The following is a 19,568-nucleotide window of genomic DNA, read 5'->3' as shown; positions in this document are numbered from 1 at the left end:
ACTGAAGCCTCATGGTCAGTGTTCTGTAAGTATAAGAGCAGGAATGAGCTGCTCAGACAAGAAATCATTCCTGCCTGGGAGATCTGCTGGGCAGTGAGTGGCAGCAGGGAGTGTTTACACTGCTGAGTGAGCAGAGATGCTCACACCTCACCCAGAACATCGCTTCCCTGTGTGATAATGGGACTCACATTGTCCCTGAACTGCTGAAAATGACACCTGAAACTCAGTGTATAAGTTTCAGAGTCTTTGCTGATGTGAAATGTCATTTGCAGCAATCATGTAGTCCAGCTTTGCTTGCTACAGACCCGCCAAACAGTCCTTCCTGCTGCAGTGAAAGCGACTTTTCTGCAAAACTTATGACAATAGCACAGGTCTTTTTTGTGCTACGGCCATTTGCTTACTTGTCTCTTCTTACAAAGCTTCCTGGAAGGTGGGAATTTTCCAGATAAGCTCATAGCTTTTGGTAAAGATTCTCTTCCCAGTGTCTTAGACTGTCATCTGTGCTCCTGCAGGTTAAAGGATGGGTTTAGAGCTACCACGTCAAAGTGGGATATCTGAAAATTAGACCAAAGGTGTGTAACTATCTCTCCAGTTCTGCAAGATGACACTATGGACCAGAGTAGAAAAGAAGTTAAAATTGAAGCGTAAGCTCTCAGCAAAATATAACACTGCTGTCCAACATTTCTGCAGCAGTTTTATTGTAAAGAGTTGGTTGATCTCCAAAAGCAGACAAAACATGTTGGCCTCAGTCTCCATTTGGCATCAGCAAACTGTAATAGTTGTTGAATCATGCCTTGATTTAGTTAACTGTGACTTTGTCTTACATTGCTAGGACTGTCAAAGAAAAATTTTATTTTCTTGGCTGAATTTTGACTCCTTTCTATGATTAAAATCTGAGAGCTGATTATGACTTTTCTTTCCCTGAAGATTTATGATATTTCAGGCCTTTCATCTGCCCTGAATATTTTTTCCCCTGTGTCTCTTGCTGTTGCCTGAGCAACATGTTTTACCTTTACTAGGTGGGGCACTGCATTGAGAATGCTGTACACAGTTGTCCTCAATGAACTTGTACATGAACAGTAACAGCCCATTCTCTGCAATTAAATTAAAACTGTAGCAGAATGCAAGAAGAGAGATTTCATATTTTCATATGAATACAAATGCTTTCTGGAGTCAAGGAGATAAAGTAATTCTGCACTAGGAATTAGAACTTAGATTTACCTCAAATAAAATCTAGGCAGTTCCCAGTACAGTCATCACTGCTGCTACTCTCTTTGCAACATCATAGATAACAGAAAAAAGGCTACTTCTTTTTTCCCTTTTTCTTTTTTTTGTGCAGACATGTCCTTGAAACACCACAGTTTGGTACCTGCCTCCTAGTTCACACTGGTACAGCCATTTATTAGGGCAATATTGAAATAAATTTTTTTAATGGGGTTGAATTGCTCTGCTGCAAAAGAGAAAGGGTGGAATGGATTTCCCACATGTGCTCATCAGACAGCTCTCCTTCAGTATAGGTGAGCTGGGAACTGGGGAGCCCTGGGCAAATACCTGAGTGAGAACACTGGGTTTTGGTGGGTTCTCCCCAACTCTGAAACTGCTAGTAAGATCAGAGGGAGAATGAGCCATCTCCAAACAGAATCTTGAGCTTTCTGTCCATTTTGCTCAAAGAGCCTGGGCTGTCAGCTGCACACAGTTATCACTGTCTCTAATGCCTGATTGTTCTGTGACAGAATTTGTCAAGGGCACTTTCTCTTTCTTGGCATCCTATAATTTCTTATGGAAAGCAGTGTGATTTGGGGGCATGCTGACTTTTAGCAAAGTCAGTGCAATTATAATGAACAGCCAAACACAATCTGTAAAACAGAATCTGTATAACTTCACTCCAGGAGACTTGAAGAGTATTTTCTGGAATGTTGCTGCTTTTCTCCTAACAGCAATGAAGAAGCATTTTGCATTGCCACCTGCTGCTGGAGACTGGCACTGCCCTGCCTTTAAAATCTCAGAAACTGTCACATCCTGGTTTTGAATTGCCACCAGCTTGTCACTCAGCCAGCCATAAATATGCCATCTGAAAAGATTGTAGGTAATCAGGAAGGGAGGAAAAACCCACCATTCATTGGAATTACTGGCCATCATTGTTGATTCCCAAAAGCAATGACTATTTTAAGTTCATCTCTTTTGGAATGGGGCAAAGTCTGGTAAGTCCAAGGCACAGGATACTTCCATTGGTGTAAGAAGGGAATAGCAGCAAAAAGTCAGTTCCTGCCAGCCAGGTCTGTGCCACAAACCCCTACATTTTCTCCTCACAGGCAGTACCACTGTGCTCCTAAACCCACAAGGATTTTCCACATGAAGGCAACTTAATGCTGGGGTTTTTGGTTACTGCCCAAGTGGCCCAGACCTTGCCTGCACTGGTCACTCTGCTCTCTGCTCACAAGCTCCCCTGAGCAGTGCCTGTCACCTGCAATGAAACGAGCAGTACTGGGAGCTGCACACTGAGGGCATCCCACCAATGCCCATGGTCCTGCTGTGAGACCTCCAGGATGTGGGATCACACCAATTCTGGCTGGAGTAAAAATATTTCCTTGGTGTAAGAAAAACACACACAAAAAACCTGAACAAAGATACCAAACACTTGTATTCCAAAGAAGCCAAGAAATAGCAAACAAACACAGCCAAATTCTACAACAAAAGCTTTACAAAGAAAATAAACACCCACATTTCAGGACACAAAGTATATTCCACTAACAGCTTTTCTCTTTGGGCAAAATATCCCCTAAACTTAAACAGGGGATTCCTTTTCAGACATGGTTTTGCTCATTACCTGACTTGGGTTTGAGAGTTGCTAAATTTTTGACCTATGGATATCTGGCAACATTGAGTTCCACAGGTTCAGCACTCCCCTTGTGATAAATGTTGAGTTTGATGTGCTGCTGTGATATTTTAGCACTAATTGGCTTCTGCCAATAGCAAAGTACTAAATGCTTTGTTTAGATAGCATAATACTATATAGTTTATTGCACCATAATGTTTCATAACTTCAAGTTGTATTTCAGCTTACTCATCTCTTTTTAGGCCAGTATGAAGACACTTGGTGTGATGTATTTTTCCAGTATATATGCTTTTTTTCTCTCCTTTTTCTTCTTTTTTTTTTATTTTTTATGTGATTGCTCCCAGCCTGTCACATTGCCTTGTTTAATTCAAAACGCATTTCTTGGCAGCTGTAGCAAATAAGCAATATTTCTCTTTTCATGTGCAAAGAAGAGACTGTGACAGGATAAGAAGCTTCTCCAATGTAAGTGACAGCCAGAGCATTTTTTTGAATTAAGATTAGGATAGGCAGAATGAAGGCTTCCTTGGATGAATAAAGAACTCTTCCCATTAAGATCCAAAAATAAAAATCATGAAGAGTTGTTGTACTTCTGGAGAATATATAAAGCCATTGCATGTTGGTATAAAACTGATTGAAAATATTTCCATAAAATCTTGTGGCATTTCAGCACTGTGCATTATTGAGGAAAATCCTACAACACCCCATGTCCCAAATACAATCAGCCAAGCCTCTACATCTTTAGTCATGCTGGCAGCCCCTGCAGTTTTGGAAAACCAGCCATTTATATGACTGCTTAGACACATAATTAAATACACAACTTTAAGGCAATCCTCTTTGTGTTTGGAAAGCCTGTATTTCTGTGCTGCACAGTCTCTCTTAAAATTCTCATCCTTAATGCTGCCCTTTGGAACTAAATGCTTGCCTGGTTCCATGTCTTACCCTCCTGGTGCTGTCAAGACTGAGTTTAAACCCGAGAGGGCAGTGATGTTCAGCCCATTGCAGCTGATTTTGTCTGGGGGTTTGGTGTCAGGGGGCTGTGATCAGTGTTGTGGCCACTGTGGGTGCCATAACAGGGGACTGAAGCACACTGGCCCCCTGTGCCCTCCCAGCCCTGCACTGCACCTGGCTCCCAGAGACCTGCAGTGCATTTTTCATACCATGTCACTGTGAGAGATGCAACATTTGAAGCTGTGCAAAATAATACCGCTAAATTTTCAAATACACCAAGTGAGTTTCATGAACATTTTTGTGCACAATATTTCACAGCCTTCTGGCTATCCCCAAGAATCTGCTGAATTCAGACCTCATGCTGCCCACTGATGGCACCTCCAAAGGATGCTCACATGCCCTGCATCCCCCAGCCTAGAGAGCCTTCCCCATGTGCCTGTCAGGATGGCTGATAGAACTTGGGTCCACACCATGAATTACTGTCACTGAGGGGACTTCTCAAGTCCAAGACTACTCATTTCAGATGTTAATACTGAGTTGTCTCAGTATCATCCACAAGAGATAAACATGAATATCTAAATGCTAGAAACCATCCCTGATATTTGCTAGCAGTAGTTTTTCCTTTAAGATTCTTGGCAGCAAATAGGAAAACCCAGATAGCCCCAGCAGAGTGAATAAGCTGCCAATAGCTGAAAAATAACATTTTATAACAGAATACAGAGCAGTGCGTTGTGCAGCACTTAAAGAACAGACTTTTTGTGGACTATTTCTCCCCCAAAGTAGTGGGCTGTTACTCAGACCACTAATTGCAGTAGAATACAGTATTTATTTGGTCTAAAAATATTGCCACTGAGACAAAAAAAGCTAGATGGAGCCATGTCTGAAGCACCTTTTGGTGAGGATCACCATGAAAATCACAATAGTTTCCTTAATACTGGAACATATATTACAGGGAGATAAAGGAACTAATACTTCATCTGTGTGTGATAGGTTTTATTTCTTTGATGCCAGATGAAAGGAGTCTCTTTGCCAAGGAAATGGTAATCTCTTGCTGCTGCTCATAGATCCAAATTGGAAATTATGACACTTCTTTCTGCTTTCCTAAAGCAAAGAAAATAATTCAGAGGCATAGTCAGACAGTGTCTTGGAGTTTTTAATGTGCTGAGTGTCTGATTCTGCTTGTCACAGCAGAAACAGAATCTTTACTTAGCAGTACAGAAAAACAACTGAAAAAAACCCAGTTCTTGTCCTTTCAGAAACCCCAGCAGAATTCCAGGAGATGAGAGATGAGATATAATAATGAGATCCATTATTATATCTATATTACTGAAAGGAACAGTCAGAAATCTGGCACGCAGGCTGTGTAAAATCAGAACAAAAACAAACCTAATCAACCTTCAGAGTAACTGCACAAGTCCAAGAAAAGCAAACCAGCAGACTATGTACAAAAGCAAGGTTATGGAGGAGGCCAGTCTGCTCCTTTCTGTGTGCCTATGGCTGTGCTGACTCGTGGTGTGTTTACAGACTGCCTAGGACAGAGTGAATTGAATAATGCATTCGGCGAGCAGCATAAATATTTTTGCTGCTCAGCCAGCTGGATGTTAACTAACCTATTAATATTTAGTTGATGAATATTCACCCATACAGATGCTTTCATTGGTCTAAGTGCTCCAGCATAAGTGGATAGCTCTCCTCCATGCCCTATTGAATTCTGAAATATCTGAAGAAAATAAGCATTGAAGGTGACAATGAGAAAGCATCAGTGAGAGTGGAAGAATCCATTTCAGCATGTTGCTGGTATGTGGAGTAATGTGCCAGCTGTCCTCAAGTTTCCAAGGTGTGCCAAGTGACTTAAAGGTCGTGCTGGCAATAAGCATCTTCTTCCTTTCAAGCTGTGGCCCACCCAGTGGCCAGTGGTGATACTAGAGATCCACACAGGAAATAGAGAAATCAGTGTAAAACAAATGCAGAAAAAGCAGCTGTATAAAGGAGGAATGACAAAATAAATGGTAGACAGACACAGGCAAAAGATGTGCTTCAGAGACAAACTTGCTAAACCGCAACTGCATGAGGCATAGGTCCTTTCTTTCTTCTTTAAAACATAGAATTGAATAGGAGGAATTCTTCAAACCTTATTTAAAAAACTCAAAATTCTTTACATTGTAATGAAGAATGATGTAATTACATGTTATTCTTGGTAAAGCAGCACTGTCAATGTGAGAGTGAGACTTTGTTATTGTACCAAATCTGTCTGGTGATCCAAATGTTTTCAGTGTTTGCCCACTAAATACGAAAAACAGGTGCAGGGTTGGGAAGAAGTTTTATGAAACATGAGGAGAATGAACACATTGATCTGAGCAGAGCCATAGGCTGAGAGGTGCTTCCTCAGCCATATAAAGGAAATGTAAGGACTAAAAAATGTCTTGGGCAGAAACAGGCGGATCCCTTTTTCGGGAAAAGACATTTTCCCCCGGACCAGCTGAATGCTGGGGTAGTACATGGGTGTCAGCATGACTTAGATATAAAAACTTTCATCCAGGCCTTCTGAACTGCATGGTCACCTCATGTCAGTGTGCACAATAGTAACCTGTGCTGGAAATCAATGGGGAACCTTCTCAGAAATTACTCCATATAAAGCAGCAGAAGGAAAATCAAATAACTGTGTCATTTTTGTGAAGTTCTTCTCTGAAATGGAGCTTTCTCTCAAGGCAAACATTGCTTCTGTTATCATCTTGATTCTGGGCAACTGACTTTGCCACTGCTGATGTTTTGATTTGTCTCTTCTTCTTACTTCGTTGCCACTGACATGAGATTCCCAAGTATTTTTGGTGTCATTCCAAATCCCCAAGCATAAGAGTATCCTCACCACTTTTACATACCTCCTCCTTCATTTTCTGGCATTTCATGCTTTCCTTCAGCACAGTCAGTCTTTAGGCTGTCATGTCCCTCAGCTCTGGGATGGAGAGGTGAAACCAGAAGCTTCTGTACCTCCCTTAATCACTGCTGTATTACATGAGGAGTAGAAAAGGCGCTGCGGAGCAGGGGAGTGGGGAAACAGGAATGCTTCTTTTGTATTCTTCCTGTCTGCTGTTGTGTGCTCTATCCTTCAGAGATGCCTGAGCAAAGAGGCCAGGACATGGCATGAGTCCTGTCTGAATCCCTCTTCTGATCTCCACTTCTGCTCTTGACTCATCCGTATGTCCAAGACTTTAACTTGTTGCCAAGGCTGGAGTCTCCATTCCAAAGGAATCCTGGATCCGCAGTGTTTCAGCTTGCTGCAGCAGTACCTGCCCCTGCTCACTGGAGTTTCTCTCTCTCTCTCCCTTTGCAGAGTCCAAGTCCAGCTGCCGGCTGGGCCGCTCCGCGTCCACGTCGGGAGTGCCTCCTCCATCAGTGGCGCCACTCAGGCAGCCCGGCGAGCTCCAGCCCAGCCAGGTACCGTCGTTAGCCAATCGGGAATGACTCCATGTGCTGCAACATGCCAAATGCTCCACCTCTCTGTCTGTCATTTGTTACAGTAAACGGTTCTTTTGGTTTATGTCTTTGTTTTCTGTGCGTGTGCGTGCATCTGTGTGTGCGCATCTCTCATTGGCAATGAAATTCCACTGGCCGCAGCCAGCAGAATTTTCTTTGCTCTTAATTCCTTGTATCTTTTTCTGTCTTCATTCTGTAATATAAATGTAGTAAAACTGTACAGTATGAACTGGCTGGGTTTTTTATTTTTTCATGCTTTCTGTACTTTTTTACTGTCTTAAAATTTATCAAAATTTGATAAATTTAATCTATGTTTATATGTAAATTTCTTTTAAATGTCTTGTCTAGAGCACTTACACCAATGTTGTCAATGACTTGTACATACTTGACTTCTGCCCAGTTGTACTTTAATATTTGTGCCAGTCTCACATCTGGTTGGAGCTTAATGCATGATTGTATTACACTGTGATTTATCACTGGCCTGAAAACTGCTCTTACAGCAAGTGATTTTGTTTAGTTGAGGCAGCTAGACTCTCTTCAGCTATAGACCATGTAATGCTTACAGGACTATTAAATAGTCCACTGTAGTTATATTTATTGTACACTGTTAGGAATTAAAAAAAAAACCAAAAAACAAACAAAAAAACCAACCAAATCAAAGGAGCAACATCTCCTTTTATCTTAAACAGAGATACTTCTTTTGTCATCATCAGAAACAAAACTGCCATATAGGAAAAAAATGAAAGTGTTTGGCTTTGGCAAATTTCTCCAATAGAGAGAAAATGGAAAAGAAATAAAGACATGGGAAACCTATACTTACCTTTATTTTATATGCTAATACTGATATTGTAACATTTTGCTGCACAGACCTGTATTATTAGATTGACAGAACTAGCTGAGAGTAGCAATTGAAAGAAGAGGTTTTGCTTAAACATCATGTGAATGGCTTCTGTCAAAGCACTGTAGCACTGCATCACTGGTGTGCATGTGTGGGGTGTATGTGCACAAGGAGGCAGGAGCACAGATGGATTTAGGTGCACATGCATATGTGTATGCACACACAGGCACCCTTATTTTGATGGAGAATTTTTGTCTGGCTTTCAGGAGCTTAGTCCCCAAAATATTATTGAATGTCTCTGAGGTTCGAGTGGAAATCTCCCTGAGGAGTGCTTTGCAATAATCATGTATTTGTGTTTGTCTCTTGGTGAGTTGCTCCAATAATGTCTCGACCAAAGCAAAGACCACAAGAGTAAGGTTGATTTACTCACTCCAGACAGCCAGCAACTTGTTAGGAAGATTATATTTGGATAGCCAAGTCTGTACAGGTTACAGCTCTGTAACCTGCATGAACTGCTATGATTGTATTACTTCTGAATGCTGCCAGACATGAAGACTGAGAGAAACCTGCACATTTCTAAAGCATATTTTACAGAAGCAAATCAAATCTATAATGGAGATTCAAAATGATGGCCCATTTAAATAACACATCAAGTGTTCCTTCATCTAAGGAAGAAATTAGGGTAATTGTACTTCCAAAGGTTTTCAGTGTCCCAGTGTTCATGTAGTATATATTTTTGATTAAATGGGTATTACAGCACTACTGATGCTTTGCTGTTTACTCAGTGGCAAAGGCACCTTGGGTGTTTTGAAGGGATTTTAGCCTGTCAGTTTATACTAAGAACTAAACAATAAGCCTTGAAAGCAGAAGCTGATGTGATAGAAGAGATAATGAGCCTCTTAGAAGCTGCAGCCAGGGTTCACTGAAACTGTGGAGGGAAAAATCCACCTCAATTCATACAGAAGAAAGGAACAAAGATGATAAGAGGAATTTTCAAGTGACTGTAGGAGGGTGATCTTGTTAATTGAATAATGTACGGTACGGTCATGACTTCATGAAAAACAAGAAAAACTAGTACAAGCTTTCTCCCCCTAAGTCTTCCCTTCCAGCTGACAATGTCTTACTGCCCATCTATATGTTGCCATTTACTATGATAGCATAACTTTTAAAGGTGTGGTTTTGACCCTGATTTCAGAGGAATGACAAAAGTCCCATCTCCTTAGAGATACAAACATTGATTGTTCTTTCAACACCTATTCTATCTTAACGTGCAAATAATGGATGACAGGTGAAATGTGTTTCCAACAGCTGGGCTGTTAACCCATTCTCAGTCAGCTGGATTGTGGCATAGAGGGTTTCTATTTTTGCATGCTGTGGTTATTGATTGTATTGATACTGCTTTCCTTAACAGTATCATAATGAGCAAATTAGACTTTCCAAAAGATTAAGATGACGTATTGTGTTATTCCCCTCTTTGTTCATCAGATGGGCACAGCTAACATTCAAACAGGAATATAAGATCTGGGAAAGGGCAGATTACTGTTAATTGGTTTTCTCAAATCTTCATGGATCCCAGACTTGTGGTTTTCAAAATGCTTAATTTGAAAAAAAAAAAAGGACAAATTTGCAGCTGAGTTTTCAAAACCCACCATTTTTAGTACAATTAGTCAAAGAAGTGGTGACTATGCTTAGTAATTAAAAATAGATCTAAGGAAACCTATATTATAATTCCAATCATATATTAGGTAATTATGCAACTATTGTCATTTAACTCCCCTATGCCTTATTTTGTTATTTCTTGTTTTCTTATTGATGGAATGGTGAAGATTAATCAGTTAGTATTCACAGACTATATCTATGGTATATTGATGGGAAGCAGTAGAGGGACCACCTAAACATAAGAAGAAATGGCTTATGAGCAGAGATAAATTATGTGGCTGGTCTCTGATGGAGAACACTAAAAATTCTGTAGTGTAGAGGCAAAATACTGAGCCAGATTGAGAGCCTGCCTTCTGTCCTTAGTTCTGGGAAACGGTGAGGGCATTTGGAAAGTGTTGGTTGCACAAAGCAACCTTGGGTGAAGTCACAAATTGTCTCAATTTAAACTGAAAGATAAATGTAAGTTTATCCTGGAACTGAAGTTACTGATTGTGAAAGGACAAAGTTTAAGAAATTAAGGAAGTAGCAGAGGAAGTCAGGTGGGGGGCTTGGAACTGTAATAATGGCAGAAGCATAGAATATTTTTGAGCAACAAAAGTGCCACATAGCTGTATTTCCTAAATGCATATCTAAATAAAAATATCCTACAGAGAGGGGTACGAGTAGCAGAGAAGTATTCTAGATAGGGTGCATTGTCTTGTAAAGGAAAGAAGGAAGGAAGGAAAGAAGGAAATGTTAAACATGCAGAAGCAGGCCATCCTCAAGTGCCAAAAGACAAACCAGCAAGGAAGATGACCAACTGTCTGAACAGGCTTTTGCTGGGACTCGGGAAAAGAGAGAGTTTATGAAAGTTGGAAGAAGGGACAGGCAACTCAGGAGGACAAGGGTGTCATGGAAGGAGAAAATTAGAAGGGCCAAATCCTGACTAGCACTTAATCTGTCTACTATCATAAAAGACAAAAAAAGAAATGTTTCTCTAGATGCATTAGCAGCCAAAGGAAGTCTGAGGAGAATCTCCATCCTCTTTTTGGATGGCAGAAAGAACATAATGACAAAAGATGAGGAAAAAGCTGAGGTACTTAACGCCTTCTTTGCCTCAGTGTTCAATAGTAGGACCAGCTGTTCTCCAGGTACCACGCCCTGAGCTGGAAGATGGACACAGGGAGCAGAATGAAGGCCCCATTATACACAGGGTAATGGTCAGTGACCTGCTTTAACACTTTGACACACACAGTAGGATGCCATGTGCTTATATAGACAAAAATTTCTTCACGGAAAGAGTTGTCAAGCAGCAGAACAGGCTGCCCTGGGAAGTGGAAGAGTCCATTCTACCATCCTTGGAGGTATTTAAAAGACATGTAGATGTAGCACCTGGGGATATGGTTTAGTAGGGGGCTTTTCAGTGCTGGGTTAAAGGCATTTTTCAGCCTAAGTGATTCTCATTCTATAAAGGTATGACATTGTTCACAAAAAGTTACAAGGAATGGAGAAATGTTACAGAATGTAAAGCAAGTTATATCTTAGAAAAGAAGTGTGTGAATAACATTACAGACAGTAAAAGTCCATCTGTATTTGGCCTTTATATGGAAACGAAAGCAAGAAACTGTCTTTTGTAGCCATCTATGTGGACAGAGAACAGTAGAATTTAACCACTTTGAGAGGTTTATAAAGTACAATAAACAAGGTCCACAGTTGCCCCAGTAAATAACTCCTCATCCATTTTGCTGGAACCTCTGTGCTGGCACCTGAAATTTCTGTAGCAGGCATGGTCAAGGGTTTCACCCTGCAGTGGAAAACGCTCAGTCCTGCCACGGTACAGACACAGTGAGCAAAGATGTTCACTTGTGTAAAGTAAGCAAGATTTGGAGTCACAGGTATCACTGCTATGCAATGATGTTTCCCTGCCATCCTATCGTTCTCCACATCTTCACCTCAGCGTAACAAAGGATTACATTCCATCGATGAGCTCAGATATCCCTGTGGCACACAGGCTGTGTGTGCACTGAGCATGTCTGTCACAAAAGCAGAAAACGTTTCAAGCAGGCTGTGGAAGTCCCTCTGCTGGAGAGCAGAACATCTTGCATCCGGAGTTTTAATGTACATTAAATCCTCTCTGTATCACTGCCATGCCTCTCTGAAACAGTCTTCAGCACAGAAAAATCCCACTGATTTCCATTTTAAGAAAAAAAGAGGTCACATAAACACCTTGGGATTTTTTTTTCTGCATATGAACTTTGCAAAATGAGGTTTGTTTATATTAATTTGTAGACAGTGATTGGAAAATCCCTTGTACTAGGCTGCATAGCAGCACAGCAGTGCATGTTTTTGAGATAGATGGTCTGAAGAAAACCACACTCTTTGAAAACAAAACTACTGGTAGCTAGAGTTTCATATTTTATCTTTCCTGCAAAGCAGAACCTATTTTCAGATAGATTTCCACAAAAGTGTGTTCCTTATCTGCAAATGTGCAGCCTCTCTTCATGCTGCCTGCTAGTTTCTTGCTTTTCAATGGCCAGACAGCATCGTCCTTTCCTGTTGCCTCCTCAAGGTATGTTAGCTTAATTCTGAGGGTTTGTATGCCTCTTAAGTTTTGGTGTATTTTTGTGGGGGACCAGGCAGCGGTGTCTAGCTCAAATTTAAGCAAGGAAAGAAGATTTAAACTTTACAGAGATGATCAAAGTAAAATCCAGAAGCCATGCTGAGATTAGAAGGAATAACTCAGAGGAGGGAATGAAAATACATAGATGGCTATGGATTAAGGAATCTCAATGTGCATTGAAGGAATGAAGAAAAAGCTAGAAAATATATCAGCATATATCAGCATCAACACTGAAACTCTTTGTGGCTTATTTTAGAAAAATTTCTGCTCAGTTCATTACTTGCCTGGTATCTGCCTGAGCTCTGCAAGCTGAGACAGCATTTTATTTTCCCCACATGACCACATGCGTAAACACAACAGAAGGCACAAGATGAACAAACTAACCATTACCCTGCAGAATTCCGGACAGCTTTCACTTATAGTTTGTATGAATATAATATAGCAAAGGGGAAAGGACTCCCAAGAGTGGACTTGACCATTGTCTTACGCCAAATGAAGTGAATCCATCAATTGTTTGTATGAGAACGTCTTTGATAGACAAGAATTTTAGATACAAGCTGGCTCTTTAAATTCATATCTAGGTAGGAAAACAAAAAAGACTTGTAGAATAACCAAGTGCTGGGGGAGGCTGGTGCCCAGGGCTGGCTGGCCAGGGGAGCTGCAGTACAGACAAGGAAATCCAAGGTTCACAGAGCCAGGAGCAGAGACCAGGAGTGTCCCAGCACAGTTTTCCAACATAGCAATGTCAGTAGAGGAGTAAGAAGCCGATTTTCTACTTTGAATACACAGCTTGGGCAGTTTGTCTTTGTGTTCGTGTCCCCTTGGCCGGGGACAGGGGTAGTGCACACCAGGGTGCGTGAGCAAGGACAGGAGAGAAACCCCTCGGGATCGCCTGGGTCTGTGCCACAGGCAGCCTGGATGTAAATGCACTTTAGCAACTGTTCAAAATGGACAGTTTGGCTAACCCAAGGGATTAGGAAAAGCTTTATTTACCCCACAGCTAAGGAGGCAAAGCAGGGAGCTGCTGAGGTTGGACCTCCATCCCACCAAGGGCAGGTGGGCTCAGCTCTGGGCTGAGGGGGAGTAGGGCCCAGCACACCCCATTGGGCCAGCCTGTCCCACATCCCTGTCCTACATCCTGCATTTGCAGGGGAAGCAGAGGCTTCACTGGGGCTGCCCCACCTGCTCCTGCCCTGTCCCAGAGGGAGGGAGGGAAGGAGAGAAGGAGAAAAGGAGGAGGCTTGTTCCAGCCTCGGATATTAGATCCCTACAATCCCCACACAACAATTAAGATAATATTCTATTTAAGACTCAGTATTTAGATGCTAACTGAAAAGCAACAAAAAGGCACCTATTATATTGTGGAAAAAATATCTAGCATTAAAATTTATGTGAGACCTTCAGGGTAACTATTATTTAATTTTGTACTTCACTTGAAAAATCCCAAACACCTATTCTAATTGTTCCACTTTAAAACAAATTCATGATGGAAGGGAAGTACCACAAAGAAGCTGAAATGTATTTTAGCTGCTTTTCATATGCATGAGTAGAACAATAGCTTGCTGTTTAAGTGCAGTAAAAGCTCATTGTAAAAAATACACAAAACTTTAAACTAATAATTTGGAATTAACTTTTGACAAGTACGAGTACTCTTCAGCAGCACAGCTACATATTTGTCTCATGCCTAAATTCCCTCTTGGGTCAGTTAAAAATCACAAGCCCAGCTTGTAATGTCTCTAGCTTTAGTTGTGAATACAAAACATATTATAGTCTTTGTATGCCTTGTAAACATTGTGGTCACCCTGTAATTAATGAATGCTGGGAATGCAAATTGTTACCATTATGGCTATAATTATTTTTGAAGGCACCTAGACACAGTACTTCCCCAATGAATTGACATTATCATGCTTTAGTTGGCAAATGTGCATCTGAAAGTGAATACTCTGTGAGCATAAACAAAGCATCTGTGCTCTTCCATTATTCTCAGCTTAAAGTTGCCATTTTTTCCCAGCAGTAGTGTACAAGAGTTCAAGGACTCAGCAAACACCCTGCAGTTGTGGGGCACAGTAGCAGAGCTGGGTTCCTGATTCTGCAGTTGATGAATTCTGCTGCTGAGAAATGAGCACCGATAAATCAAGATCCACTGTTCTGTATCTGATCACAGCAGTCTTTCTTTTAGCTTCCACTATATGAAAGTGGAATATACAGTCATTGCAGGTAGATGGAGAGCTCTGTGCATTGAAGTAGTCCTTCATCCAGTTTGATTATGAGGGAAATGTTAGTAAAAAAAAATTGTGCTAGTGAGAGAATTTGTGTGTGCTACACAGCATGGACCCATGTCAGCTCTCAGTACTGTCAATCTGTGCTAATGCACTCCTTGATGAATCTCAACCTAGAACTATCATCAGACTCTAGTGATTCTGCTATTTTAGTTCTTATCATGCACAAGGATTTGCAAAGAAAGAATCAACTTCTGTTATCCTTGCCCTCTGGACCAAAGGGAAAAATTATCCCCATGAGCTGCTGGTTACAGATCTCAGGGGACATGCAGTCCCAGATTCCTATTCAAAGGGAATATCTAACTACTGTGCTAATTGCCACTCATATAATTTTCTCTGTCCCTCTTTTCTCCTCTAATTTTCAAAAGTTCTGAAAGTCTATTGTGTATTTTGGACATAGAATAGCAAAACATGCTAAACAATTCATGGGACAGTGGGCAATCCGTTTCCTCTCCCTGTGTGTACATGCCAAGTGTTCCTCTTGAGCCAGTGCAATGCCTCTGAGAGGTCTGTCTCTGTGCTCCTGGAGCCAAGGTTATGGTTGCTCCTTTTTGATACATGATCTTTTTTTTTCATCCAGAATATGTGTCCACAGTGTGGGAACAGTCCCATGCTGTTTGCTCTGTAATCAGAGCCCCATGGGGCTTTGGTCTGGACTTTATATACACTATTTATTACTTTGGATGGTAGCTTCTATTTTTGCCTGAGAAGATATTCGCTTAAAGGAACTTAATTACTCCTTATGTTTAGCCATCACATTTAAAAAGGCTTGGGATTGTCACTGGATACAAAACCTGCTTAATGTTGGCCACTAGGATCTACCACAATATTGACTGTGGTGGTGTCCAAGAGGTGTAGTTATTTGTTATTTGGGACATGGAACAAAGGCTGTTCCTGCCCCAAGGATTCATAAATTCAGTGTAATAGGTGAGAAAGTAAGAGGTTGCAGATGAAAATATATTGGTAAGGGTATGACTTTTAATTAAGGAATTGCTTAATGTTTGGTTTTTGTGAAATTAGAAAGTGCAAAAAACTATTTGGGGTGCCATCTACTGTGTCTATGACAGTGATTTTACATTGTTTATGTGTCATTGATGCAATTAAATGCATTTAAATGTCTAAAAGCGGAAAACCAGGTATATTTTACTTGGAACACTTTAAAAATTATGTCTCTCTCTCAAATGGCCCTGTCATGGAGAAATCTTTAGTGTCAGGAAAAAGGAATGTAGGTGTCGATTGAATTTTGTGGACACTGGTTTTGCAAATGGCAGGGAGAAAGGAAATCCTCTGGGTCCTATCTGGGAGGATGGACAGGCATGGAAAAGCACATAATGGGGCACAGAGAGAAGCCCATGGCACTTCACTGATGAGACAGGGGCCAATTTTACCTTGAGATGATGTCTGGATTGACCAGTGTGTGTGGCCTGAGTGTATTTAGAAACCTGAAACCAGAGCCATAGAATATTATTTTCTTGTTCAGACGGAATGTTCATGAGAGCCAGGGATCCATCACCCTGACTGACCGCTGCCACCTTGAAGGGAGTGCCAGGGCATGAGGCATGAGCTGTGTCCTGCAGTGTCACACAGCCCTCTGGGGACTTTGCTCTGCTAAGAATCTGTCGGATTTTGTATTTGTGTGATCTGTGCTTTTCTAAAGTGCAGCAGAACCCTGTGCCCACAAGAGGGAGCGGTTGGATTACTTTCCACAGTTCCGGGTTTTTCCTGCAGAGACAAATCTCTTGCACACATGAAAGCAAAATTCTGCTGTCGACAGTCTAGCCAAATATGCTGTCAACATTTTGGATGAGAGCAACAACAAGAATGTTAATGCTTTGGGGAAGGCTCCACATTGCATTGTGTTGAGTTTCAGCTTGAATCTGGTTTTACCTAATCAGTGCATGGGTCCAGAGGAGTGCAAATGGTTTCTAAATACCAAATTGCAAATAGAGAACACTTATTTAAAAAGTGAAATAAAAATAAAAAAAAGAGGAAAATAAAATGCAAACTTTGAAGTAGATGGAATTGTCACATCCATTATCCCTCACCTCCAAGGCACACCTGACTGATTGCATGAGAAGCAATATGTCAAAGCTGTCTTTTGCTGGCAGACAAGCCTGCTATTGCTGTCCCAACATCTTTTTTTCATCACTCAGCTGGGTTGGTCATGCAGCAGAAGCAGGCCAGTGCACTGCTTTGCCAGGACTCTGGTTTAGGTGTGGCCCCACCCTGCTGGAGCAGCCTGTGTCCCACAGCCGAGGGGACAGCAGGCACAGGTGGATCTGAGCCTGCACTGCTGTCACCACGGGTGCTAAAGGCCAGCGTGGCTTTGGTGACTCTCCCTCTTCATACGGGTCATAGCATGGGGTTTAGGCATAAAATAAATGTGTCAGGGGGAGGAAGTAATGGGTGAAAGCAGGTCAGCTGTAGAAAAAGTAATCCCACAGCAAGAGGGTGTCAGCTGTGGGAACAGAGTCTCTGGTCTGAGCACCGCACATGGAGTCTGTCATCCTGCCTTGCTGTCGAGTGCCCACATGGCTGCCACTGTTTCAGGTATGATGGAAGACAGGAGAAGAGAGAGTATTCCATTCCTTTACCCTGTTATCTTATTCTTGCACAAACTTTGTAAGCTTGTCAGCAGAAAACAGAAAGAGGTGAGCTCCGTGACAGAAATTGTTGAAACCTTTCAAATGCAATGATAATCTGACAAAGGAAGAAATAACATGACATTTATGAAGTTTTCACTTTCATGCTCAACATTTTTTTACTGTCCTTACCTACTTGTTTCTCAGACTGGGAGTTACAGTTTCTTGAACAGGCACAGGACACATATGAGAAGATCTCACCTGTGTGGTCAGAGGTTTCAGGGGGTTGCTGTGTTGTGCCTGGTTTTGATAGAGTTGAGATGGCGTGTTTCAACACTTTGAAAAACAGTCAGCTCAACAGAGATTTATGGGGACAGATGTTACAACCAATGAAGGTGGTTGTTCCCTGGAATTTGAGGTACCATCCAGAGCCCCTGGAATTTGAGTGCAGTGCCTCTGAGCACCTGAAATTTGATGCCAACTGTGTGTCTCTGGAGTCTGAGGGCTTGAATGTGGGGGCAACAGCCAAGCATGGCCTCTGCAGCCTTTCTTTTGAGAGTCAGATTTGAGCATGGGTGTGCAGAGTGGGATCCACAGGAAATAGTAACTAATATTTCCAGTAAGACACTCATGCAGGTCAGTGACAGAGAGAGATACAGCCTTGAAAGTGCCATGCCACCATTGATCAGCTGTGCCTGAGCTGTGATTCTTGCAGCTCGCTGGATCAGTGAGACCACTGTGTGTACTGCCTAACACAGAAACTTAAAATTAGTTCTTCATCTCATTTTTAGCTGCTCTTACAGCATTGTACATGGTTCTACTAAAAATAGGTAACAGCCAATGCTAAACAAATATATAATGTCATTTGTGGGAAATTATTTCAGTCCAAACATCAATAAGTTGCCTATAAAATAATTTAATTTGGTAGCATTGGTAGCATTCCTTCCTCTTCAGGGAATCTCTTTAAGGCATATGTAATAAATTTACTTGTTCTCTTCTAAAAGTTGTAGATTCACTTCAAAAGTTGTTCTGAGACTTTTGTATGCAAACAATTAGTTTTGCCACAGTCCCAGAACAATAGCACTTGCTAAGTTTATTTCAAATGGTCTTGCAACCACTCTTGAAGACATTGTGCCTTGGTTAAAATTTTATTTAAAAAAAACCCAGAAGCATGCAATTTCCTTTTTCCCCACCCCCTTTTCTGTGTGTATTTATGTTTAACTCAGGGCAAGAATTTTGTAATATTCTTAAAGGAAAAGATAGAAATAAAAAATGGCATGAATTCATGAAAGCATGGGTTTATATATAGGCATTCTCTGTAAATGAACCAAACATTCTGTATCCTAGGTAGAACAGCCTTATTTGTCTGCTCATACGCATTTCAGTTTCCTCCACACACTCCCACTCGTCCTCCTTTTTCTGAGCTGAGTGTACTGTACCATGTTTCTGTTGGAACTGCGTGTGCCTGATGCGTAGAACACGGCACAGCAGCCAGGTTGTCCCCACCGTCTGCGTTGAGTCACAACCATCCCAGCTTTGTTCTCATGGCTGTCACCACCCCACCAGACCCTCTCGGTGTTTGTGTAGCCTTATACAGGATATTGCACTGACTGTACCTGTATAGTATCTCGTCTGTATACTGTATGCACATAAATATGTATATTCACTCATGTATGTATGTATAGGACGTTTCTCTATCTCTGTATATGTACGTGTGTTTGTTCATAGTCTTTCACTAGAAATGTGTGGCTATTCATATACATTATGTGTATGTCAATTTAAAAAAAAAAAGTATGAATGCCAGCACCCACTTTTGATAACCTACTTTTATTCTCATTTTGTCTTGTTAAAACAATGAAAATAAAAACATCATGTATTTTAAATGAGAACTTTAAAAGATTATTCTTTCTGCTAATTTTTAAGGTTTCCAGTTTTTCAGATCCAAAATGGGAAATGTATTGGTGTTTCTCCTGACAGTTTTCTGTAGGTGAAAAATATTTGGAAACAGCTCAGTCTGTGCAGTTTTGGCTGTCTGTATCTTATGCAGATCAAGTGCTCCAAGGTTTAGAAATGCCTTAAACCAGCGGGACTCTTGTGCTGCAGATCCCAGCTCTATTCACATGAGGGAATTGCTGTCAGTCTAAGGGTGACTCACATCCATAACACCTTACATGAATAGACACTGGAAGGGACAGTGGCTGGAAAGGGCCTTAGGCTGGAAAGAAAGTTTCTCCAGTTCAGGTGAGCTTTAGGAATGGATAAAAATACGCAACCTTGTAAGTGGATTTTACAGGAGCATTGCAGACTATTTGTCAGACTCTTACCCTTTGCAGTTCACAGTAACATATAATTG

At 41.3% G+C, this 19,568-nt stretch overlaps 1 protein-coding gene across 5 annotated transcripts in view; it reads left to right on the top strand.

Annotated features, from left to right (window-relative positions):
• NYAP2 (neuronal tyrosine-phosphorylated phosphoinositide-3-kinase adaptor 2) overlaps positions 1-19,568 on the top strand; it is a 133,712-nt gene that overhangs the window by 101,744 nt on the left and 12,400 nt on the right. For all 5 annotated transcript variants that reach the window (XM_039722354.1, XM_039722353.1, XM_039722352.1 and 2 more), the window contains one exon: positions 7,116-7,219. In XM_039722354.1, the coding sequence (XP_039578288.1) occupies positions 7,116-7,219 (104 nt within the window). The remainder of the gene's footprint in view (positions 1-7,115; positions 7,220-19,568) is intronic.

This window comes from Passer montanus, unplaced genomic scaffold (assembly GCF_014805655.1).
Source record: "Passer montanus isolate IOZ18808 unplaced genomic scaffold, ASM1480565v1 scaffold48, whole genome shotgun sequence".
Classification (NCBI taxonomy): domain Eukaryota; kingdom Metazoa; phylum Chordata; class Aves; order Passeriformes; family Passeridae; genus Passer; species Passer montanus.
This window is presented reverse-complemented; position numbering and strand designations above follow the sequence as displayed.